At 36.4% G+C, this 27,223-nt stretch overlaps 2 protein-coding genes and 1 long non-coding RNA gene across 4 annotated transcripts in view; 1 reads left to right on the top strand and 2 right to left on the bottom strand.

The window, feature by feature from the left end:
* The window catches only part of LOC136854914 (uncharacterized), a 71,304-nt gene extending 67,883 nt beyond the window's left edge, over window positions 1-3,421 (top strand). The window contains exons 7-8 of one of the 2 annotated variants that reach the window (XR_010857832.1): window positions 1,255-1,414; window positions 2,550-3,421. This is a non-coding gene — a long non-coding RNA (uncharacterized lncRNA). The remainder of the gene's footprint in view (window positions 1-1,254; window positions 1,415-2,549) is intronic. The other variant, XR_010857833.1, reaches the window with a different exon arrangement.
* LOC136854894 (pneumococcal serine-rich repeat protein-like) overlaps window positions 1-27,223 on the bottom strand; it is a 250,880-nt gene that overhangs the window by 5,877 nt on the left and 217,780 nt on the right. Inside the window, exons 6-13 of the mRNA XM_067131427.1 lie at window positions 21,163-24,780; window positions 19,243-19,293; window positions 17,839-18,108; window positions 15,817-16,110; window positions 10,625-15,502; window positions 3,449-3,556; window positions 1,734-1,856; window positions 1,330-1,451 (exon numbers count right to left, since the gene is read on the bottom strand). Coding sequence (XP_066987528.1) covers window positions 1,330-1,451; window positions 1,734-1,856; window positions 3,449-3,556; window positions 10,625-15,502; window positions 15,817-16,110; window positions 17,839-18,108; window positions 19,243-19,293; window positions 21,163-24,780 — 9,464 coding nt within the window. The remainder of the gene's footprint in view (window positions 1-1,329; window positions 1,452-1,733; window positions 1,857-3,448; window positions 3,557-10,624; window positions 15,503-15,816; window positions 16,111-17,838; window positions 18,109-19,242; window positions 19,294-21,162; window positions 24,781-27,223) is intronic.
* LOC136828126 (uncharacterized) lies at window positions 5,837-8,716 on the bottom strand. Its single transcript, XM_067085928.1, is given in 3 exon segments — window positions 5,837-5,925; window positions 7,292-8,280; window positions 8,712-8,716. Coding segments are annotated over 3 exon segments (1,083 nt in total).

Raw genomic sequence — 27,223 nt, forward strand, 5'->3', positions numbered from 1 at the left:
GTTTTGGTGAAGCAGGAGTTCCGGGAACTGCAAGAAATGGGATGAAAATTAGTCTACATTTTTCGAAGTTAGAAAAACTACATTTGCACGACATACCTAGGAAATGGAATCAGGGTAAAGTGATATTTAGGGAATTATCTTAGTTGTAAATACGAAGAGGCATCAGCACTCGGCCTGTTACTTTTAGCGTCTTATGTTAGTCGCATTAAAAAAAAATACAATAAAAACAATATAACTTGGATTGAAATGATGATACGTCTACAACAGTTATTCTCAAACCCGGTGCCGTGCCACCCTGGGGTGCCACAGACAGTGCCTAGGGAAGCCGCAAGATTGTCATAAATTTTGTCTTGGCTAGATCATCTCAATGAACTTTTTGTAAAAAAAAAAAAAAGTTTACGGAAGTCTTCATATAATTATTATCAGCGTGTCTACTCTAATTATGCTTATCTAATTCTTCTGATATGGTTTTTTTTGTTCAGTATAATTCTGTATTTACGGTGTGCTGATTTTGGTTTGAGTATTGATAATAATTTTATAAATTAAATAAGAAGTTGATTCATGCGATATGGTGGGATGGTGAAGAAGGGTGTCACGGCAATGATTACGTTAGTTAGGGTGACATCACTAAAAAAAGATTGAAAACCACTGGTCTACGACATAAGCACAGCACTCATTTCGATCGCCATGATAACCTAGAATACATGTATACAATTATTCTTTTCTAGAAAAATATATTTACATGCATTCCTCTTGATAAATCGTGCATCATTTGTTAACTGTCGGAAGACACAGTACATAAACATTCTTCTTCTCAAGTTATCTTACAGACCTCCGGCATCGAGTTAGATCTTTAGTGACTAATGAAAGGCAAAATGGATATGCTTAATTTTTTTCTGCTTTTCATGACCTCATTTTCAATTTTTCCAGCCTGGTTTTCCCTTACCTTTTATTCTGGGTATTCTCTCCTTTGTTTTATTTACCCCCTTTTCATGAGTAATTCTCTCCTTTGTTTCCTTTACCCCTTATTCTGAGTAATTTTCTCCTTTGTTTCCTTTATCCCTTATTTTGCGTAATTCTCTCATTTTTTTCTTTTACCCCTTATTCGAGTAATTCTCTCCTGTGTGTCCTTTACCTCTGCTCACTTCCCCTTCCCTCTCTCTTGTTTCCTACGGACCTGGCCTTTGATTTTATACAAGAAAAAAAAAAAACAAGAGGGTAGCACCGTAGTTTCAGAATATCTCACTCTTTCAGCCACACACCAAGTTCGGTGCCCAGAACTAAGGAGTGCATTACAGTAGCCTGAGGTACAGGACACCAGTCACTTACAGTGACGTTGAACTCGCAGTGATAATCGTTAGGATACAGCTGAGGATAGTCTGGCGATGTCACTGTCATCAGCGGTTCTGCATCGGTGAGTATGACCTCAGCACACACGTTCGACGTTGTAGCTGTGAAGAAGTGAAAAACAAGATGAACATGACGACTTCCTGCAGGCATGAGAGAGAGAGAGAGAGAGAGAGAGAGAGAGAGAGAGAGAGAGAGAGAGAGAGAGAGAGAGAGAGTTTTGTAAGTTAATTCCAGAAATGTTAAAGCCGCGAGAGAGAGAGAGAGAGAGAGAGAGAGAGAGAGTTTTGTAAGTTAATTCCAGAAATGTTAAAGTCGCCAGAGAGAGAGAGAGAGAGAGAGAGAGAGAGAGAGAGAGAGAGAGAGAGAGAGAGAGAGATACTTACGTGAGGTTGTCGTAGTTGACGTCGTAGTTGACGTAGTAGTGGAAGTGGACGTGGTCGTGGTAGTTGACGTTTTCGCAGTGGTTGATGTTGTACTGGTCGTAGTTGTGGTGGTATCCTTAGCACCTGGTGAAGATATCCAGTGGAGATGAGTTCAGATTCGGGTAGAAAGACGAAACCCATAAGGATAGGATCCGTGACAGGGAGTGATTTATATTTTTCCTTTGTGGTTTATCCTCTTTTTTAATGGTTTATCCTCTTTATTAATTGGCTTTAAAAGTCCCAAATAATAAAAAAACTGCGTCCTCTAAATGTCCCATGAAATAAAAAAAAATGGTCGTCTTTAAATACCCCAAGTAATAAAAAAAAATGGTGGTCTTTAAATGCCCCAGTAATACAAAAAATAAAGTCTTTAAATTTCGCAAGTAACAGAGAAACTGTGGTCTTTAAATGTTCCTAGTAATAAAAAAATATGTTCTTTACTTGTTCCAGGTTATAAAAAAAATTGTTTTCTTTAAACGTTCCAAGTAATAGAATAAATTTTGTTCTTTAAATTTCCCAATAATAGAAGAAACTACGTTCTTTAAGTGTCCCAATTAATGAAAATTTTTTCCTAAGTTTCCCAATTATTACAAAATTATGATCCTGAAATATCCGAAGTAATTAAAAAAATTGTGTTCTTTAAACGTCTCAAGTACTACAAATTCTTTATATATCTCAAGTAATAACGAAATTGTGTTCTTGAAATGTCCCCGCAAAAAAAATGTATAGTTATTGGTAGGCATAAAGCATTATGATTATCTTAAAGCTCTTTTATAGAAAACTGGAAGAAGTTGGTAGAAATGGAGGCAGTATCGAAACTTGGAATGTCAACAGTGCAGTAAATTCGACGGTATTCATCTCAATGCATGTATAAGTTAATCATCAGAGTCTGGGAAAGCTTATATGTAAGTCTGTCCATTGCCTTTCAGTGAAATTTATTTTCATGTTCACAGCAATTAATTCAATGACTCTTGACATGAATCATTCAGACAAATAAAGAACCAGGGGCTGACAATGCTTTTGAAAAAAACTTGAAGGGAATAAATTAATGTATCAGTAGATTACAAGGCCTTTCAAAAACACTTGAAGGGATTAGATTTATCGATGGATTACAAGTCTTTTGAAAAACTCTTGAAGAGAATAAATGAATTATTGGATTTCAAGGCTTCTGAGAAACACTTGAAGGGATTAGATTTATCGATGGATTACAAGTCTTTTGAAAAACTCTTGAAGAGAATAAATGAATTATTGGATTACAAGGCTTTTGAAAAACACTTAAAGGGAATGAATGTATCAACGGATTATAGTGCTATTGGAAAACACTTGAAGGGAATAAATGTATTAATGGATTACAAGGCTTTTGAAGAACACTTGAAGGGCCTGTTGGTAAACGAGCACTGTAACTGCAAAGCGATAATATTTCCCATAAAGTCAAGACACAACGATGTCTTCTATGCCCAAAGTCTTATTTGTCAGAAATAAGCTTACAGAGTAAGTTCATTTTCAATTATTCTGAAGCTTTACAAGAATTTAATGAGCACTTGATTATCAATCTTCATGCAGTGGACACTAATTTTATTAAAGAGCACAGCAAGTATTTTAAAATTTGAAGAAATTATAAAATTTAAAGTAATTTTGGGGGTATTTATAAAGCCTTAAAATTACATAGTACTTACCGGTACTTGAGCTACTGGAACTTGAGCTGCTAGAGCTACTAGAGCTTGAACTACTTGAGCTTGAGCTGCTAGAGCTACTAGAACTACTTGAGCTACTGGAACTTGAACCTATTTAAGATTGGAATAAGAAATGTTGTCAATGGGAGATTAGTTTAAGGAGCAATTGTTAACCCATGTACAATCAGGAATTGATTATTCATTTTTTAGGTTTTATACAAACTTTAAGTAAATATTAGATTTAATTTTAGTATCTGTATTAAATTTAGCTTTGTTATAGTGATGTGTCATTGCATCAAATTTGGTCCTAAAACTATTATAAAACTCATAATCTTAGAAACGATCTGGACATCCTGTACTACATTCTGTTACAAATATTGACAAATCATGCAGACATCAAAAAGATAAAAAAAAAAAAAAAAAAAAAAAAAAATAGGTGAACGCTGTCAAGGATTAACAATAAATTTTTCTCTCCACAAGAAATCATAGGCAGCCATGAAATCAAATCCTTACATCAAAACCACAATATATAGAAATAATCTTAAATGGGATCTTTAGATATTCTTCATAATTAGACACTAAGAAAATTCATATTTCATACTGAACCATAAGGAACCCATTAGCCAGAGTCCTAATCTAATACAACTCAGTGTCGAATATATTTTTAAGGTTACTTGACACATAAGGATGTTGGATGTTGTCTAAAAGACGTGGAAAATAAATAACTCTTCATTGCTGGTAAGCTGAAAGTCAGTATGAGAAACCCTACTAAAACTTGAGGATCTTGAATATCTTCAGCTTGACTTATCGAAACTTGGTTTTTACTAAATCAGTAAACTGTTGATCATTTGGATTTGAGCTGCTCAACTTATTCACTTTTGAATTGCTTTGTAACAAAACGTTGAGATCAACAACATTGCCCTGAACTGCTTGGCTTAAATCGTATTTATTTGTTCGGTAAAATTACCTCTTCTTGGAATCATGAAATTCATGTATCTGGAAGCTGGAATTCTTGAGTCTGTGGGGCTTGAGTTTCTGTTGCTGGAAGTTAATGTATGCAAATTATGTAGTGTGTTAGTGTTGGAATTTGTGTCAGTCATGCCTGAGCCACTAAAGTTATTTGAAGTGTCAAAGTGTGAAATTCTGAAGCTTAGGCTAAAATTTTGACTGTTATACAGAACGGAACTATAGATATCAATAGGTAGCTGAACTTATATTACCAGAGTATGAAGAGCCTGACCTTTTGTAGCTCTGACCTAGAATGACTTGACTCTGGGGTTAATAAAACGTGAGAGGTCAAATTGTAAATTTTCTGTTCTATACAAGTTTGAATTAAAGGAACTTGACACTCGAATCAAAGGGAAATTCATTTGGTTTAGGTAACAAGCAATGCTGATATGTTTGTCTTGTATACGACGACTAACTGTATGTGAGCAAAGTCTAGGATATGTAATTTTATGCATCATTATAAACAAGGTGTTATAGCTCCTGGTATTTAAATCAAACTGTGCTTAAGTTCAATTACTCAAAGATAAGTTTTTTGGGCTTTGTTTCCCAGTTTCAAATAAGACCCAGCGTACGTCTAAGCATAAAAAAAAGCCTAAATAGAAACTGATTCATAGCTATGAATGGCATGAAGGGGTGTCATTTCTGCTAAAATAAGAGGAAACAAAAATTATGCAGAAAAAAATTAAAAGAAGTTCATAATAGTGCAGGGGTTTGACATTAGAAACCTAATTTGGGAGATTGGTTCACGAAAGATCAAAAGAAATAAGAACTCATCTGCTTAAATCTTCACTATCTGACTGAAAGAATATTGACTATAAAGTTTAGAAAAGTCTAATTTATACTAATCCACAAGAAATGGGACAGAATAAAGGTATTTGGGACTAAAACCAGTGTCTGTAAATGAAATCTAGATAAAACAGTATCACATTTCATCCATTATAACGACCTATTGAAATGTGTTTTTTTTTATTAGACAGATAAAATATTGTTAGCGGCATGTATTACCTTGATCAAAAAAAACAAAAAACAGGAGAAATCCTCCACATATGGCATGATCATTTGGTAATATCTAAATGAACATACCTTGTAAAATATCATATATGGTAAAAACAGGAGATGAGGATAATCTCTTCACGGTGCTTTTAGGCTTCCCTAACAGTAAATCTAATGAACCAGGTAATCTCTACTTGAACAAAAATGGTATATGGGTGATTCAGCTTTCTTGAACCAGGGTAATTATGCTTGTTCAAACCTGAGCGGCATTAGCTAATGGAATCAGAGCTACTTAAGCTTGAACTGAATGAGCTGTTGAAACTTGTGCTGTTTAAGCTCTAGCTAATTAAAAAAAAAAACTGGAACTGGAACTACTTGAGCTTATACCGCTTAAAATCTTGGAACCAGAGATGCTTGACCTTGAGCTGGTCGAGCTTGGAGAGCTTGAACCACTGGAACAGTGACTACTTGAGTCTGAGCTGCCGTAAGAAGAGCTGCCTGAGACTGTACAGCTCACACGGCTAAAACTGTGGCTACTTGAACTGAAACTACTCGTACTTGAGTTAGTACTGCTCGAGCTACTGCAACTAGAGCTAACAGAGCTTGAGCTACTTGAATTGCTGGAAACAGAACTGCTTGGGGCAGTACAGCTCGAGCCTCTGGAACCAGAGTTCCTTGAGCACGAACTGCCTGGAACGAATGAATTAAAGCTTGCTGAACTTGAACTGTTTGATGCTGAACCTGAAATGCTTGAGTTACTGTTACAAGTATTAAAGTAAGCTTTTACTGTTTACAGTTCTGGAATTACAGCTACTTGTACTTGACCTTCTGGAATAGGAGCTATTTGAACTATCTGAATTTCTAGGGATTGGATTAACCATACTACTTGGTTTATGGCTACTAAGTCTACAAGTGACATATATCTGATACAGAGCCTACAGGAGAGAAATAAAGGAAAATGAGTGTTTGACAATAATATAAGATCATAAAAATTAATAAGAGCACATACGTGATTCACTGCTATATCACAGTGGCATTACTCTCTGTTGTTTTTATATAGATCAAGCCAATATTACATTAAAACGGAGAGAAAAATAGTCTATAACAGCAATCCTAGGAACAAAATTAAAATTTTGATAGGCTAATTAAGTGATAATTTATAACATAGATAGGTCAACGAATCATAATGGGTTTTTATTTTCTTAGAAAAATCTTTCATAACCAAAAACCCATTGTTCCTCTAGATATCTTATAACCAAAGTAAATAATCATACGCTTGCATTCACAAAAGTATCTAAAGTAACTGTATTTTCTTATGAAATGTTCAGAAGATTTTCCACTTCAGTTAAATAAAAAAAAATACTCAACATTCTCAGGCATAAGGCATCCCAAACAATAAAAATTAATTTTCTTTTAATTTTGAAAGTCAAAAAGATTTGCAAAGAAATGCACGTGTCAAGCTTTTGAAAACGACTGAACTGCTTGAATTTGAGTCACTGAAGCTTTAGCCACTACAATTAAGAATGTTGAGCTAGAACCAGTGTGCTTAAGTTTATGTCTGACCCGAGTGGAACTGAGCTATTTGTAGAGTTCGAGCGTAGAATGCCTGAACTCTTGTAATGGTGTAGTGCCACAATTAAACCCCGGGAGAAAGCTTTCTATAAGTTACTTAGTTTTCCTAGAGTTACTGCTGATTTTATATTGGTTTTCTCATTCAGTAATCAACTAAAAAAAGGAGGAAATCCAGTTGATTAAATCTCATGATATTCTCTATGCGTTTTTCATAAAAACCTCGAAAGATGAGCGTAGCTACTGAAAGAAATGAAGTATGTGAGTTCTGGGTACCTGAACTCGAACAACTTGAACTTGGTCTACATGAGTTTGAAATTCTTGAGCTAGAGCTACTTGAACTGATAAAGCTTGAGCTGCTTGATTGAAAACTGCTTGAACTTGATGATTCCGTACTTCTTGAGCTGCTTGAGTTGCAGCTACTGGAGCTTGATCTTCTTAAGCTTGAGCTACTGCTTGAATGAGTTGAGCAGCTAGGACTACTGGAACTTGAGAAACTTGAACTTGATTTACTTGAACTTGAGGTGCCTGAGACTGAACTGCGTGAACTAGAGTGGTATGGACTTGAACTACCTGAACCAGGACTACTTGAGCGTGAACTGCTCCCTCTTGAGTCACTTGAATCATAAATCCTTGAGCTAGAACTACTTAAGCTTGAGGTGCCATATCTAGAACTGCCATCTCTGGAGGTGCTGGAGGAAGAACTACTTGGAAATGAACTGTTGGAATTTTAGCTACTTGAACTAGAACCCACTGAGCTCGAATTATGTGAACTTGAAACACTTGGTTTATAGCTTGAGCCAGAACAGCTTAAATTAAAGCTACTGGGGCTAGAGCTGCATGAGCTTGAGCTATTCGACGAATAACTGCTGGAACTTGAACTACTTAAGCTAGAAGAGCTGGAACTCGAGCTACTTAAACTAGAAGTGCTGGAAATCGAGTTACTTAAGCTAGAACTGCTGGAAATTGAGCTGCTTAAGTTAGAGCTGCTGTAGCTTGAGCTATCTGTGCTGAAACTGCTTGAGCTTAAGTTGCCTGAGCCAGAGCTGCTTGAAACAGAACTGCTGGAGGTCATGCTACTAGAAGTCAAACTACACAAACTTGAACAACTTGAGCTGAAAGTGCTTGAACTTGAACAACTTGAGCTTGAAAAACATGAACTTGATCTACTTGAGTCTGAATAACTTGAACTTGGGCTAACTGATCTTGAGTTACTCGGGCTAGTGGCACTTGAGCATGACTTGCTGGAACTTGATTTGCTTGAACTTGAATTGATTGAACAGGAATCTATAATATCCAACTAGTTATTACAAAAGTTCATGAGGGATCAAATATTTGTAACAAAGAAGAGAGAGAGGAACTCTGATTATTCTAGTTAACAACAGGTGTAAAGGTTTAGAAGGTTTAAAGATCACTAATGAGCAGAGGAGGTAAGCAATAGCCACTACGCTGTCCTGCAATGTCCTAGAAACTGCATAAACACACTTATAATTAGTCCATAAACCACTCTCCACCCACGTTAGAACCTGAGGGAACCCAGCAGATTGCTACTGATGGATGATCCTGTGTCCCAGTGAACTGTTGGGCACTAAATAGGCTGGGGCCTCGGCACCAACACAAACGATAACTTCTATTGTTAGAAATCAGTGCCTTCCAAGGTGCTATATCGTTCCTCTCTTATTGCCATATCACTTACCTCATTACTTTCTACAAAGCTGTAGGAGTGGGCTACTGATCAAAACCAAGGCCTGTTTATAAAGTAACTCAAACGTAACCTTCCTAGTTTTACTGTGCAATTCTAATTATGGATCTAACAAAAGAGTAATTAGGGACCTCGATGCTATGTAGAAGTCCTATTAAATATAAATGTAGACCTGTTTGCTTTGGGGATATGGCAGCCAGCATCCAATTGTGAAATAGTTAAATTTGAGCATATATTAACCTCTACAGGTAGACACTATGCCATCACTTCTAGAGGTAATCTAGTTTATGGAAGTTAACTTTAATGATCCCAAAGTTTAAAAAATGGGCGCTGTAAAAAAAAAATCGTAGGTGAAACTCAGAATTTGATGTCACTATAACTAGAACTACTAGGGTCCAAAACTGAACTGCTAGGAACTTTAGCCAAATTCTAATAACACAAACTTTTTGAACTTTTATATCTAGCAGTTCAACAGCCGGAACTTCGTGCTAAATTACGAGAGCCTGCATTTGGGCTACTTGCATCACGAGAGCTAAAATTCAATCGTTTGAAGTTGAACTGCTGAACGTAAACTACAGCTGTTCAAAATTCAAAGGCTGGAGCAAGGACTAAAACTGAACGTGAAGAGCCCAAGCTATCATTTGGAGCTACCAAATAAAACAATGGATGAATTACTTTAATCTGCGATCGAAACTGGTTCTATGTAAAGGTTTAATAGAATGTTTGTTTCCTGAAAAGAAACTTACCTTAACACATTCATGAAAATATAAACGATTCAGAATTTATGTACAGATAATGAAACATGCCTACAAAATAATGACAGTCAGAATGTGGATCCTATTAGACATTTGGGAAGCAGTTCAACAGGAGTATCTTAATTGGCCCAATAACACAAGTAATTGAAAATTTGTTTAAGGACTTGCACTTGCTTTTATATTGTATGAGTACTCGTTAGTTAATGACATATTGCTGGTGTTCAAAATATGGCTGTTATGTCTTTGGAAGGTTCTAGCAAAGATGTAACCAAACATGAGAATTTTCAAGAGATCTAAAGCCATCAATTTCGAGGCCATCTTATTGTGTGACCTATGCGTTACGATTTTTTTCTTACATCTAAACATAACAACTCCTCATGTGCTCCTCAGATAAAAAAAAAATATTCGATACTCTAAATAAATGCCTTGACGAACGATGACAAACGTAAGATAACTGAACTGACGGTCTTCTGTTGCCACTACATCAGGAAACGTGTGACATGTGAGCCTCTGAGCCCTTCCCACAAAATACTTGTCAAGGGCTTTAACACGAAAATCGATGACATACACTCCCGTTAAGACAGTATGAATACTTTAAGAAATACTGAAGACAGCACAAAATTCCAAATTCCACACACACACACACACACACACACACACACACACACACACACACACATATATATATATATATATATATATATATATATATATATATATATATATATATATATATATGTATACATATATATATGTATACATATATATATATATATACATATATATATATATATATATATATATATATATATATATATATATATATATATATATATATATATATATATATATATAAAACCATTGCAACTTCAAGGTATGAAGATGCAATGGTACATATATTACAACTGCAGTTTCAAGGTATCAACTGGGCTATTTGCACAGATAATCCATTTTTGTTGATAATATTTTCAGTAGCAAATAGTTGCCAATTCTTCAAAATCATTCACAGAAAGACTGCAAAAAATTAAAGCATCTGTGATGCTTTATCTTTCAATTGAAACTAATTTAACAATATCTGTCCAATAAGAATTTATTGATAGTTTTTGTTTTTGGAGAAAAAACTATCAAAGAGAGAAAGATTGAAGGACTTACTGGAGGACGAGCTAGTGGAACTAGAGCTACTTGAACAGGATGAACTTGAACTAGATGAACTGCCTGAGCTTGAGCCAGAACTACTTGAGCTTGAACTGCTTGAGCTTGGACTGCTTGAGCTTGAAGTGCTTGAGCTTGAACTACTTGAACTGCTTGAGCTTGAGTTAGAACTGCTAGAGCTTGAACTACTTGAAATGGAAGTACTCGAGCTTGAACTACTTGAAATGGAGGTACTCGAGCTTGAACTACTTGAACTGGAAGTACTCGAGCTTGAACCTTTTGTACTGGAACTAATTGAGCTTGAACTACTTGAATTGCTTGACCTATAAATGACTGAACTTGGACTGAGTGAGCTACTTGACCATGAACCAGAACTGCTGGAGCTTGAGCTACTTGAGCTAAAACTGCTTGAGCTTGAACTAAAACTGCTCGAAATTGAACTACTTGAAATGAAACTACTTGAGCTTGAGCTGGAACTGCTGGAACTTGAACTGCTTGAGCTAGAACTGCTTAAGCTTGAACTACTTGAACTAGAACTGCTTGAGCTTGAGCTACTTGAGCTAGAACTACTGGAGCTTGAGCTAGAACCTCTTGAGCTGGACATACTTGAACTAGAACAGCTCGAGCTTGAGCTACTTGAGCTTGAACTAGAACTGCTTGAGCTTGAGCTTGAACTACTTGAACTAGAACTGCTCGAACTTGAGCTACTTAAGCTTGAACTAGAACTGCACGGGCTTGAGCTACTTGAGCTTGAGCTAAAACTGGTTGAGATTGAGCTAGAACTACTTGAGCTTGAACTAGAACTGGTTGAGCTTGAACTAGTTGAGCTAGAACTGGTTGAACTTGAGCTAGAACTGGTAAAGCTTGAGCTTGAACTAGAATTGTTTGTACTTGAACTACTGAAACTAGACCTGCTTAAACTTGAGCTAATTGAACTAGAAGTACTCGAGCTTAAGCTACTTGAACTAGAATTGCTTGAGCTTGAACTACTTGAGCTAGAGCTACTCGAACTTGAGCTACTTGAGAAAGAGCTTGAGCTTGAACTGCTTGAACTGGAACTACTTGAGCTTAAACTAGAACTGCTAGAGCTTGAACTACTTGAACTTGAGCTAGAACTGCTTGAACTAAAAATGCTTGAACTCGACCTAAGTGAGCTGCTTGAACATGAACTAGAGCTGCTACGGCTTGAGCTACTTGAGCTTGAAATGGAGCTGCTGGAACTTGAACTACTTGAGCTAGAACTGCTTGAGCTTGAACTACTTGAACTAGAACTGGTTGAGCTACTTGAGCTAGAACTACTGGAACTTGAACTAGAACTTCTTGAGCTGGAAATACTTAAACTAGAACTGCTCGAGCTTGAGCTACTTGAGCTTGAACTAGAACTGCTTGAGCTTGAACTACTTGAACTAGAACTGCTCGAACTTGAGCTACTTGAGCTTGAACTAGAACTGCTTGGGTTAGAGCTACTTGAGCTTGAACTAGAACTGCTTGAGATTGAGCTAGAACTACTTGAGCTTGAACTAGAACTGGTTGAGCTTGAACTAGTTGAGCTAGAACTGGTTGAACTTGAGCTAGAACTGGTAAAGCTTGAGCTTGAACTAGAATTGTTTGTACTTGAACTACTGAAACTAGAACTGCTTGAACTTAAACTACTTGAGCTAGAACTACTCGAGCTTAAGCTACTTGAACTAGAACTGCTTGAGCTTGAACTACTTGAGCTAGAGCTACTCGAACTTGAGCTACTTGAGAAAGAGCTTGAGCTTGAACTGCTTGAACTGGAACTACTTGAGCTTAAACTAGAACTGCTAGAGCTTGAACTACTTGAACTTGAGCTAGAACTGCTTGAACTAAAAATGCTTGAACTCGATCTAAGTGAGCTGCTTGAACATGAACTAGAACTGCTACAGCTTGAGCTACTTGAGCTTGAAATGGAGCTGCTGGAACTTGAACTACTTGAGCTAGAACTGCTTGAGCTTGAACTACTTGAACTAGAACTGCTTGAGCTACTTGAGCTAGAACTACTGGAGCTTGAACTAGAACTTCTTGAGCTGGAAACACTTAAACTAGAACTGCTCGAGCTTGAGCTACTTGAGCTTGAACTAGAACTGCTTGAGCTTGAACTACTTGAACTAGAACTGCTCGAACTTGAGCTACTTAAGCTTGAACTAGAACTGCACGGGCTTGAGCTACTTGAGCTTGAACTAGAACTGCTTGAGATTGAGCTAGAACTACTTGAGCTTGAACTAGAACTGGTTGAGCTTGAACTAGTTGAGCTAGAACTGGTTGAACTTGAGCTAGAACTGGTAAAGCTTGAGCTTGAACTAGAATTGTTTGTACTTGAACTACTGAAACTAGAACTGCTTGAACTTGAGCTACTTGAGCTAGAACTAATCAAGCTTAAGCTACTTGAACTAGAACTGCTTGAGCTTGAACCACTTGAGCTAGAGCTACTCGAACTTGAGCTACTTGAGAAAGAGCTTGAGCTTGAACTGCTTGAACTGGAACTACTTGAGCTTAAACTAGAACTGCTAGAGCTTGAACTACTTGAACTTGAGCTAGAACTGCTTGAACTAAAAATGCCTGAACTCAATCTAAGTGAGCTGCTTGAACATGAACTAGAGCTGCTACAGCTTGAGCTACTTGAGCTTGAAATGGAGCTGCTGGAACTTGAACTACTTGAGCTAGAACTGCTTGAGCTTGAACTACTTGAACTAGAACTGGTTGAGCTTCTTGAGCTAGAACTACTGGATCTTGAACTAGAACTTCTTGAGCTGGAAATACTTAAACTAGAACTGCTCGAGCTTGAGCTACTTGAGCTTGAACTAGAACTCTTTGAGCTTGAACTATTTGAACTAGAACTGCTCGAACTTGAGCTACTTAAGCTTGAACTAGAACTGCTTGGGTTTGAGCTACTTGAGATTGAACTAGAACTGCTTGGGTTTGAGCTACTTGAGCTTGAACTAGAACTGCTTGAGATTGAGCTAGAACTACTTGAGCATGAACTAGAACTGGTTGAGCTTGAACTAGTTGAGCTAGAACTGGTTGAACTTGAGCTAGAACTGGTAAAGCTTGAGCTTGAACTAGGATTGTTCGTACTTGAACTACTGAAACTAGAACTGCTTGAATTTGAGCTACTTGAGCTAGATCTATTCGAGCTTAAGCTACTTGAACTAGAACTGCTTGAGCTTGAACTACTTGAGCTAGAGCTACTCGAACTTGAGCTACTTGAGAAAGAGCTTGAGCTTGAACTGCTTGAACTGGAACTACTTGAGCTTAAACTAGAACTGCTAGAGCTTGAACTACTTGAACTTGAGCTAGAACTGCTTGAACTAAAAATGCTTGAACTCGACCTAAGTGAGCTGCTTGAACATGAACTAGAGCTGCTACAGCTTGAGCTACTTGAGCTTGAAATGGAGCTGCTGGAACTTGAACTACTTGAACTAGAACTGCTTGAGCTTGAACTACTTGAACTAGAACTGGTTGAGCTACTTGAGCTAGAACTACCGGAGCTTGAACTAGAACTTCTTGAGCTGGAAATACTTAAACTAGAACTGCTTGAGCTTGAACTAGAACTGCTTGAGCTTGAACTACTTGAACTAGAACTGCTCGAACTTGAGCTACTTAAGGTTGAACTAGAACTGCTTGGGTTTGAGCTACTTGAGCTTGAACTAGAACTGCTTGAGATTGAGCTAGAACTACTTGAGTTTGAACTAGAACTGGTTGAGCTTGAACTAGTTGAGCTAGAACTGGTTGAACTTGAGCCTGAACTGGTAAAGCTTGAGCTTGAACTAGAATTGTTTGTACTTGAACTACTGAAACTAGAACTGCTTGAACTTGAGCTACTTGAGCTAGAACTATTCGAGCTTAAGCTACTTGAACTAGAACTGCTTGAGCTTGAACTACTTGAGCTAGAGCTAATCGAACTTGAGCTACTTGAGAAAGAGCTTGAGCTTGAACTGCTTGAACTGGAACTACTTGAGCTTAAACTAGAACTGCTAGAGCTTGAACTACTTGAACTTGAACTAGAACTGCTTGAACTAAAAATGCTTGAACTCGATCTAAGTGAGCTGCTTGAACATGAACTAGAGCTGCTACAGCTTGAGCTACTTGAGCTTGAACTGGAGCTACTTGAACTTGAGCTAAAGCTACCTGAGCTTGAACTTGAACTCCTTGAGCTTGAACTGCTGGAGCTTGGGCTACTTGAGCTAGAGTGGCCTGAACTGGAACTAGTTGAACTAGAATTGCTCAAACTTGAGCTACAACTACTTGAGCTTGAACTAAAACGATTTGAACTTGAGCTACTTGAACTAGAACTGCTTGAACTTGAGCTACTTGAGCTAGAACTACTCGGGCTTGAGCTACTTGAAGTAAAACTACTTAAGCTTGAACTGCTTGAGCTAGAGCTACTAGAGTTTGAGCTTGAACTGCTTGAGCTAGAACCCCTAGAGCTTGAACTACTTGAACTTGACCTAGAACTGCTTGAACTATGTGAGCTGCTTGACCATGAACTAGAACTGCTACAGCTGGAGCTACTTGAGCTTGAACTGGAGCTGCTTGAACTCGAGGTAGAGCTGCTTGAACTTGAACTTAAACTACTTGAGCTGGAACTGCTTGAGCTTGAACTAGAACTGCTCGAGCTTAAGCTAGAACTACTTGAGCTTGAACTGCTGGAGCTTGAGCTACTTGAGCTAGAGCTGCTTGAACTGGAACTACTAGAACTAGAACTGCTCGAACATGAGCTAGAACTACTTGAGCTTGAACTAGAACTGCTTGAGCTGGAACTACTTGAACTTGAACTGCAAGAACTTGTGCTTCTCGATCTTGAACTACTTGAGATAGATCTGCTTAATTCTGAACTAGAAGCGCTTGAACAAGATTCTATAAAAAAGCAAACATTAATTCGTGATTTATATGTAGTGTATGCATAAATACCCCATGTTATAAGCATTTTAAAATAAGCGGTATTGTCACATTTCATGATTAATCAGCAAATTACTAAACAAACTATGTTTTAGGCCATTAAGAATAGAGCTTTTAGTGCTATTTCTCATGTCCTTTTATCAACAATAACAGTTTATCCAGTTCACACTGAAAGTAAAACTGAAAACATCTTATATGCTACCAATGTATTTCATCATTTTTACTATGTTAAACAAATTTTCCAAACCCAGGTACATATGACAGAACCTTACTAGAACTTGAACTACTTGAAGATGAATCTCTTGAACTTGAGCTTGAACTGCTTGACCTGAAACTACTCGATCCTGAGCTTGAGCTGCTTGTGCTGAAAATACTTGAACTTGAAGAGCTTGAGCTGAAACTACTTGAACTTGAAGAACTTGAGCCGAAACTACTTGAGCTTGAAATGCATGAACTTGAACTACTTAAGTCTGAATGACTTGAACTTGAGCTAACTGGTCTTGAGTTACTCGGGCTAGTGGTAACTGAGTATGACTTGCTGGAACTTGATTTGTTTGAACAGGAGCCTATAATAACCAAGTAGTTATTACAAAAGTTCATGAGGGATCAAACATTTGTAACAAAGAAGAGAGAGAGGAACTCTGATTATTCAAGTTAACAACAGGTGTAAAGGTTTAGAAGGTTTAAAGATCACTAATGAGCAGAAGAGGTAAGCAATAGCCACTACGCTGTCCTGCAATGTCCTAGAAACTGCATAAACACACTTATAATTAGTCCATAAACCACTCTCCACCCACGTTAGAACCTGAGGGAACCCAGCAGATTGCTACTGATGGATGATCCTGTGTCCCAGTAAACTGTTGGGCACTAAATAGGCTGGGACCTCGGCACCAACACAAACGATAACTTCTATTGTTAGAAATCAGTGCCTTCCAAGGTGCTATATTGTTCCTCTCTTGATTGCCATATCACTTACCTCATTACTTTCTACAAAGCTGTAGGAGTGGGCTACTGATCAAAACCAAGGGCTGTTTATAAAGTAACTCAGATGTAACCTTCCTAGTTTTACTGTGCAATTCTAATTATGGATCTAACAAAAGAGTAATTAGGGACCTCGATGTTATGTAGAAGTCCTATTAAATATAAATGTAGACCTGTTTGCTTTAGGGATATGGCAGCCAGCATCCAATTGTGAAATAGTTAAATTTGAGCATATATTAACCTCTACAGGTAGACACTATGCCATCACTTCTAGAGGTAATCTAGTTTATGGAAGTGATGATCCCAAAGTTTAAAAAATGGGCGCTGTAAAAAAAAATCGTAGGTGAAACTCAGAATTTGATGTCACTATAACTAGAACTACTAGGGTCCAAAACTGAACTGCTAGGAACTATAGCCAAATTCTAATAACACAAACTTTTTGAACTTTTATATCTAGCAGTTCAACAGCCGGAACTGTCGTGCTAAATTAAGAGAGCCTGCCTTTGGGCTACTTGTATCACGAGAGCTAAAATTCAATCGTTTGAAATTGAACTGCTGAACGTAAACTACAACTGTTCAAAATTCAAAGGCTGGAGCAAGGACTAAAACTGGACGTGAGGAGCCCAAGCTATCACTTGGAGCTACCAAATAAAACAATGGATGAATTACTTTAATCTGAGATCGAAACTGGTTCTATGTAAAGGTTTAATAGAATGTTTGTTTCCTGAAAAGAAACTTACCTTAATACATTCATGGAAATATAAACGATTCAGAATTTATGTACAGATAATGAAACATGCCTAGAAAATAATGACAGTCAGAATGTGGATCCTATTAGACATTTGGGAAGCAGTTCAACAGGAGTATCTTAATTGGCCCAATAACACAAGTAATTGAAAATTTGTTTAAGGACTTGCACTTGCTTTTATATTGTATGAGTACTCGTTAGTTAATGACATATTGCTGGTGTTCAAAATATGGCTGTTAAGTCTTTGGAAGGTTCTAGCAAAGATGTAACCAAACATGAGAATTTTCAAGAGATCTAAAGCCATCAATTTCGAGGCCATTTTATTGTGTGACCTATGCGTTACGATTTTTTTCTTACATCTAAACATAACAACTCCTCATGTGCTATACAGTCAAAAAAATATATATATTCGATACTCTAAATAAATGCCTTGACGAACGATGACAAATGTAAGATAACTGAACTGACGGTCTTCTATTGCCACTACATCAGGAAACATATGATATGTGATGCTTAATCAAAACTAAACAATGTTTTCTTATAAAGAACCAGGAATATAACTTACTGCTTGAGCTGCTAGAGCTGCTTGAGCTACTAGAGCTTGAAGAGCTTGAACTTGAACTACTAGAACTTGAACTACTTGAGCTACTAGAGCTTGAACTACTAGAACTGGAAGAGCTTGAACTTGAGCTACTAGAACTGGAGGAGCTTGAACTTGAGCTACTAGAACTGGAGGAGCTTGAACTTGAGCTACTTGAGCTTGAACTACTAGAACTTGAAGAGCTTGAACTGCTTGAGCTTGAGCTACTTGAACTTGAACTGCTAGAACTGGAACCTGTAAAATAGTCCTGTACTTAGACAACAGTAACTTCACCTAATTTTTGCCGTGTCAATTGTGGTCTGAGTTAGTTGGTATTTAGAGCTTTAGTAAGTTTACCAAAATATTTCGTTTTTTCTGTAATTAATAAGAAGGAAGTGTAGATTTTTTATGTCAAATGAGAGGGATGTTTATTTGATTGCGGGGTGCTTGTATTAAAGCTCTTGAAATTCCTTTTATCATCTAAATTGGGCAATGTTATTGAGTTGGATTATTGCTAATTAATATTAGCAACAGTTATAACACCATGAAATATCAAAATTTAAGTTTATAAAAAACCAGTCGTTTACTGTTTAGGCAAATGCAGGCTGCAGGCTGTTAGTTATTCAAAGCTTATCAGCATGTGCATATTCACACAGAAACGCTAAGGGTTGGGGAAGGTTTCAATTGAGACATAACACAACAGTGAAAAAGGAAGCATATTCTTAAGCCGGACATCTTTCTCGCATTCATTTTTCTTCCAAGTAGTTTTTCTCCTAAATTCATGGTTACTACTCCCTTTAAATACTCGATGGCATCATTATTAGGTAATAATATCCTTGACTGGCACTAAAGACCTTTAGAAAATTTGGAAGAATAGGTCCTAGTCTCAAATGAAGGGCCGAAAAAAAAATGATTCTAAACTTCTTAGGCTATGGTACTGAAGTTCGATGAATCGAATCTTTAATATTTGAATGTCTCTAGCTTTAGATTTGTGTGCTTACAATGTCTCGGAATACAGCAGAACCCGAAAATCTTGCAAAATATAAAATAGCGAAGTCAAATATTCTTGTCGTATCATGCTTACGTTTCTATTGTATTCTATTTTATCATCATTCTCAAGTAAAGGAAGCTTATCACCAGGCAATAATTCTTTCTTTGTCAAATCATCAAAACGTGATCGCTGTATGACCTTGCATTCGGACAGTTTATTTTAAAGGCGTACTTAGGGTCATTTTCATGGCGAACTTTATGAAGTGAAATCAAATTCATAAGCCAGAGTTTAAAGGCAGAAACTTAGGAGCTGGGAAAAGCCACAGCATTCTCTCTCGTGCGAGAGATATTTCGCTTGTGTGAGAATGTTGTGCCTTTGTTGACCTCAGCAACACTTACTAGAGCTTGAGCTGGAACTGGAGCTGGGGCTGGAGCTGGAGCTGCTGGAACCTGAAGAATGACATAGCAAATTACATAGCAATTACTGGTAATTCCTAGAAAATGTTTAATCGATGGAGGGCAGAGTTAGCGTACAAATGACGCGCAATTCTTTTGAGAATAATGATGAAAATCAGTTTTGCACTGAATAATCGTACTTTAATGAAGTAAGAGCAGCTAAAAGTGAAATAAATTTTAAAAGCTGCAAATCTCTCTAAATTAAAGAGGCATTGTGTTCATGCTGAATAGATGAAACGTGCACAATGTTGGCCCTAGGCTAGAGTAATTTATTTCTTTAATCATATTTACTAAAAGCAAAAATAAGGGTTATTCGGTGACATTCTATTCAGGCATTTGTGCAATAAAAGTCCAAGACTTAGTACTTTTATTCGTCACTTATTATAGTCAGTAAAATATTAAGAGGAGCAAAGCAAGGTATTTGTTTGTATTCTTTCAGCTCGAATATCACATTAAAGGTTTGAGCAAAAAAGGAGAATGTTTTATGTAAGGCTAGGCAAAAAAAAAGGAAAACAAAACTGTTTATGTATTTTGTTAAATGTCAAGGCGTACTTAAAACACCTGCGTTTATTTTTTTATTTAAGAAAATAAGCAAAATGTTTAAAATTTCGTTTACCATATGTTTACCATTTTCACGCAGCCACTTCGGATAATATGCAGTTTACTATAATTAAAAATAATAAGCATTTTATGAAGGGCCAAGCAAGGGCCTTAGATTTAACAGGCAGGTTTTGTTAGACTTTCCTGCCGATGTCATTGTAACTCCTACAGTGGCGTCTGATACAAATATTTAGAGTCAGACCACAAGAATTTATATATATATATATATATATATATATATATATATATATATATATATATATATATATAATATATGTATATATATACATATATGTATATATATATATATATATATATATATATATATATATATATATATATATATATATATATATATATAATATGTATATATATACAATATGTAATATATATATATATTATATATAAATATATATATATATATTTATCTATATATATATATAATTGAGTCTTACTGTGACAATTTTGAAGATTCGGAAAGTTTTTGATACACAAATATTATTTTATTTTATCTATATAAATACCTAGTTGATACCTTGAAATTGCAATTGCACTATATATATATATATATATATATATATATATATATATAAACACACACATATATATATATATATATATATATATATATATATACATATATATATATACACACACACACATATATATATATATATATATATATATATATATATATATATATACATATATATACATATATATATATATATATATATATATATATATATATATATATATATATATATATATATATATATATATATATATATATATATATATATATATATATATATATATATATATATATATATATATATATATATATATATATATATATATATATATATATATATATATATATATATATATATATATATATATATATATATATATATATATATATATATATATATATATATATATATATATATATATATGTGTGTGTGTGTGTGTGTGTGTGTGTGTGTGTGTGTGTGTGTGTGTATATATTACAATAGCAATTTCAAGGGGTCAACTAAGCTATTTGCACAGATAATCCATTTTTGTTGATAATATTTTCAGTTGCAAATAGTTACCAATTCTTCGAAATCATTCACAGAAAGACTGCAAAAAAATAAAGCATTTGTGATGCTTTATCTTTCAATTGAAACTAATTTAACAATATCTGTCCAATAAGAATTTATTGATAGCTTTTGTTTTTGGATAAAAAACTATCAAAGAGAGAAAGATTGAAGGACTTACTGGAGGACGAGCTACTTGAACAGGATGAACTTGAACTAGATGAACTACTTGAGCTTGAGCTACTTGAGCTAGAACTACTTGAGCTTGAACTAGAACTGCTTGAGCTTGAGCTACTTGAGCTAGAACTACTTGAGCTTGAACTAGAACTGCTTGAGCTTGAGCTACTTGAGCTAGAACTACTTGAGCTTGAACTAGAACTGCTTGAGCTTGAGCTACTTGAGCTAGAACTACTTGAGCTTGAACTAGAACTGCTTGAGCTTGAGCTAGAACTGCTTGAACTTGAACTACTTGAGCTAGAACTACTTGAGCTTGAACTAGAACTGCTTGAGCTTGAGCTACTTGAGCTAGAACTACTTGAGCTTGAACTAGAACTGCTTGAGCTTGAGCTAGAACTGCTTGAACTTGAACTACTTGAGCTAGAACTGCTTGAGCTTGAACTACTTGAACTGCTTGAACTTGAACTAGAACTGCTAGAACTCGAACAAGAACTGCTTGAGCTAGAAATGCTTGAACTTGAACTAAGTGAGCTACTTGACCACGAACTAGAACTGCTGGAGCTTGAGCTACTTGAGCTAGAGCTGCTCGAGCTTGAACTACTTGAACTTGAACTAGAACTGCTAGAACTTGAGCTACTTGAACTAGAGCTACTCGAACTTGAGCTGGAGCTGCTGGAACTGCTGGAACTTGAACTACTTGAGCTAGAACTGCTCGAGCTTGAGCTACTTGAGCTTGAACTAGAACTACTGGAGCTTGAACTAGAACTGCTTGAACTACTTGAACTAGAAGTGCTCGAGCTTGAGCTAGAACTACTTGAGCTCGAACTACTAGAACTAGAACTGCTCGAGCTTGAGCTACTTGAGATTGAACTAGAACTGCTTGAGCTAGAACTACTGGAGCTTGAACTAGAACTGCTTGAACTACTTGAACTGGAACTGCTTGAACTAGAGCTACTTGAGCTAGAGCTACTCGAGCTTGGGCTACTGGAACTAGAACTGCTTGAGCTAGAGCTACTCGAACTTGAGCTGCTCGAACTTGAACTACTTGAGCTGGAACTGCTAGAACTTGAGCTCGAACTGGAACTGCTTGAGCTTGAGCTAGAACTGCTGGAACTTGAACTACTTGAGCTAGAACTGCTTGAGCTTGCACTACTTGAGCTTGAACTAGAACTGCTTGAACTTGAACTACTCGAACTAGAACTGCTTGAACTAGAGCTGCTTGAGCTAGAGCTACTCGAGCTTGAGCTACTGGAACTAGAACTGCTTGAGCTTGAACTGCTCGAGCTAGAGCTACTCGAACTTGAGCTGCTTGAGCTACTTGAGCTGGAACTGCTAGAACTTGAGCTCGAACTGGAACTGCTCGAGCTTGAGCTAGAACTGCTGGAGCTAGAGCTGCTAGAGCTTGAGCTTGAGCTGCTTGAACTGGAACTACTTGAGCTTGAACTAGAACTGCTAGTGCTTGAACTACTTGAACTTGAGCTAGAACTGCTTGAACTAGAAATGCTTGAACTCGAACTAAGTGAACTGCTTGACCTTGAACTAGAACTGCTACAGCTTGAGCTTGAACTGGAGCTGCTTGAACCTGAGCTAGAACTACTTGAGCTTGAACTTGAACTACTTGAGCTAGAACTGCTGGAACTTGAGCTGCTTGAGCTGGAACAGCTAGAGCTTGAGCTTGAACTGGAACTGATTGAGCTTGAGCTAGAACTACTTGAGCTACTTGAGCTTGAACTGGAGCTGCTTGAACTTGAGCTAGAACTACTTGAGCTTGAACTTGAAATACTTGAGCTAGAACTGCTGGAACTTGAGCTACTTGAGCTGGAACAGCTAGAGCTTGAGCTTGAACTGGAACTGCTCGAGCTTGAGCTAGAACTACTTGAGCTTGAACTGCTGGAGCTTGAGCTACTTGAGCTAGAGCTGCTTGAACTAGAACTACTTGAACTAGAACTGCTCGAACTTGAGCTAGAACTACTTGAGCTTGAACTAGAACTGCTTGAGCTGGAACTACTTGAACTTGAGCTATAACTACTTGAACTTGAGCTAGAACTGCTTGAACTAGAAATGCTTGAACTTGAACTAAGTGAGCTGCTTGACCATGAACTAGAACTGCTACAGCTTGAGCTACTTGAACTGGAACTACTTGAGCTTGAACTGCTTGAACTACTTGAGCTTGAACTGCTTGAACTTGAGCTAGAGCTACTTGAGCTTGAACTACTTGAGCTAGAGCTGCTTGAACTAGAACTACTTGAACTAGAACTGCTCGAACTTGAGCTAGAACTACTTGAGCTTGAACTAGAACTGCTTGAGCTGGAACTGCTTGAACTAGAACTACTTGAACTAGAACTGCTCGAACTTGAGCTAGAACTACTTGAGCTTGAACTAGAACTGCTTGAGCTGGAACTACTTGAACTTGAACTAGAACTGCTAGAGCTTGAGCAAGAACTGCTTGAGCTAGAAATGCTTGAACTTGAACTAAGAGAGCTGCTTGACCATGAACTAGAACTGCTACAGCTTGAGCTACTTGAACTGGAACTGCTCGAGCTTGAACTGCTTGAACTTGAACCACTTGAGCTTGAACTGCTCGAACTTGAGCTAGAGCTACTTGAGCTGGAACTACTTGAACTAGAACTGCTCGAGCTAGAACTACTAGAGCTAGAACAGCTTGAGCTAGAACTAGAACTGCTCGAACTTGAACTGCTTGAACTAGAACTGCTTGAGCTTGAACTACTAGAGCTAGAACTTCTTGAGCTTGAGCTAGAACTACTTGAGCTTGAACTGGAGCTTGAGCTACTTGAGCTAGAGCTGCTTGAACTGGAACTACTTGAACTTGAACTGCTCGAACTTGAGCTAGAACTACTTGAGCTTGAACTAGAACTGCTTGAGCTGGAACTACTTGAACTTGACCTAGAACTGCTAGAGCTTGTGCAAGAACTGCTTGAGCTAGAAATGCTTGAACTTGAACTAAGTGAGCTGCTTGACCATGAACTAGAACTGCTACAGCTTGAGCTACTTGAGCTGGAACTGCTCGAGCTTGAACTGCTTGAACTTGAACTACTTGAGCTTGAACTGCTCGAACTTGAGCTAGAGCTACTTGAGCTTGAACTACTTGAACTAGAACTGCTCGAGCTAGAACTACTAGAGCTAGAACAGCTTGAGCTAGAACTAGAACTGCTTGAGCTTGAACTACTTGAACTAGAACTGCTTGAGCTCGAACTAGAACTGCTCGAACTTGAGCTGCTTGAACTAGAACTGCTTGAGCTTGAGCGTGAACTAGAACTACTCGAGCTTGAACTAGAACTGCTCAAGCTAGAACTGCTTGAGCATGAACTGCTTGAACTTGAAATGCTTGAACTTGAGCTTAGTGAGCTGCTTGACCCTGAACTAGAACTGCTTGAGCTTGAACTACTTGAGCTTGAGCTGCTTGCGCTAGAACTTGGACTACTTGAACTGCTGGAGCTGCTAGAGCTTGAACTGCTTGAGCTACTGGAACTTAAACTACTTGAACTTGAACTGCTGGAGCTACCAGAGCTTGAGCTGCTTGAACTTGAACTGCTGGAGCTACTGGAGCATGAACTGCTTGAGCTACTAGAGCTTGAACTACTTGAACTGCTTGAACTTGAACCTAAAAAGTTTCACAAACATTTAGAGCCCAGTATTTTCCTTTTATATTCATGCTGAAATGTATTAACGTGAACTTCATACTGAGAAGATGCTTATTATTTTTCTGAATTTTTTTATTATTTTATGTAGCTTTATATCTTTTATAACTTTATATAACTTCAAAAGCAAGTTGAAAAGCATTTAAAAGCTAAAAAAAAAAACATTATAACGGATTTAAAATATTTATTGCTAAAAAAGTACCTTCCTTGAGTTTAACAGAATAATTTATTTAAAGAGAAGCTTATAATTCTATTTTATTGGAATAGCAACTATAACAGTAGTAGAAATTTAAATGGCATTATCCAAACACAATGAATGTTAATGCTGTGAAAATCAACATTAGAGTATGCAGGTAAAGCATTATAGAAACATTGAGTCCTTCATCACCATTACAGTCGTGCATAAAACCGAATTCTGAAAGAAAATCTGTAAGTTTAGAATACTCTGTCGTTAAACATTTGAAATATTTAGGCTGCAGAAAGTGCCCACCTGCTGAAACTCGTGTACTTTTATGGAGGCCTGCAACTAAAAGTCAAACATGGGAAATCAGCAGGTATTAGAAAGATGTTTGCTTATTTTTAGTAATAAAAGCATGCAAGAGGAGATTATACATAAAATTAAGCTGCTGTCGCTCATTCTGCAAGTCAGTCTTCAAGTTCAAATGTTGAAAAATTAAGAGAATTATACAGGGTATATCATAGGGTTATGTATCAAAATAAATACAGCCGATACCCAGTATTTAAGCTCCCATAAATAACCCTCATTATACAATACCGTAAAATGTAATGGATAAACAAATCGGGAACAAAAGTGTATTTTTCGTAATGGTAATAAAGGTTAAAAAAGGAAACCACAGTTTTACAATAAAGTAACTGAATATTACTTAAAAGCAGTGAATGGTTCAACCTGGAAATATATAAGAAAAGAGAAATAGTGGGTACATTTAATGCACTTCTTCACGTGTAAAAATTGGATGAAACGAATCCTCGAGGACATTTTTTTTAAGATTACAAGTAGTGCAAGTAATCAAAGGAGATTAATCAAACACCTGTCCTAGCAGTATCAACATTTATGTTGAGAATAGAGGCTTCTATTACCTGTTTTAATTCACAGAAATGAATGGGAGAAAGGACAGGCGAATAGGTAGCAACTGTGTTGGAGAAGAAAAGTTGTGTTACCATGCGATCTCATTCAGACCTGCTCTTACAACCCACTGTTGATAGATGCAGACACTAATTATAGATTACGTTGTTCCAGAATGCTAGGGAGATAAAGAAAGAGAAAAGCAACTATTCTAATTAAGTATCAGCATACATGTGTGGAAGAAACTGGAGAAGATTGTTAATAATACGACAGAACACTCACTTCAGGCGAGAAAAATCCTAGGGCACGCCATGGTAAATGAAAGAAGTGTATATATATATATATATATATATATATATATATATATATATATATATATATATATATATATATATATATATATATATATATATATATATATATATCAGTATATATATATATATTCAATCAGTAAACTACAAACGTCCTTTAATATCAATTCGGAAATAATATATTTTCATATATGTTACCGAAGGGAATTTTAGTTGATAATAAGTTCGTCGTCTCGTGGGCTCAACCAGCGAAGACAAGAACTCAGGACTACAGTGGACGCATTCTAAGCTGGTTCGAGCCCACGAGACGACGAACTTATTATCAACTAAAAAATTCCCTTCGGTAACATATATGAAAATATATTATTTCCGAGGTAGAGCGAATTGATATTAAAGGACGTTTGTAGCTTACTGACTGAATATGAATCACGGTGATGTGATAAAAAGTCATATATATATATACACTTATATATATGTATATATATATGTATATATATATATATATATATATATATATATATATATATATATATATATATATATATATATATATATATATATATATATATATATATATATATATATATATATATATATATATAGGTTAGAAGAGTTACATTCCAACCTTCTCCCAGACATCAGATATACAAAAATATTTCTAGAGGGTCTTGTTTGAAGAAGCCTTACATAAGACTAGAAAGAGGAGGTTGGATTTTACAAGATATTTGCTTTAGAATACAATACATGGTTTCAAGACCTTTCCTCTTATAGGGAGTCAAAGAATTTATCTTTGAAGGTGAAAAAGTTTCTGAAATGAGAGTCAGGTTAAAAAATTTATGTAATGAAAGTAAATTGTGCCATGCATTTTAAACGTCAATGATGTGAGGTTTAAACTAATCGTTTAAGGTTTCAGTTTATTCTGTATCAGACATAAAAGTTAAATAAAGCTAAAACTACTCAAAATTAGTTCTGTTAGATATGAAATTTAAAGGAAGCTAAAACTACACTAGA

This window comes from Macrobrachium rosenbergii, chromosome 3 (assembly GCF_040412425.1).
Source record: "Macrobrachium rosenbergii isolate ZJJX-2024 chromosome 3, ASM4041242v1, whole genome shotgun sequence".
Classification (NCBI taxonomy): Eukaryota; Metazoa; Arthropoda; class Malacostraca; order Decapoda; family Palaemonidae; genus Macrobrachium; species Macrobrachium rosenbergii.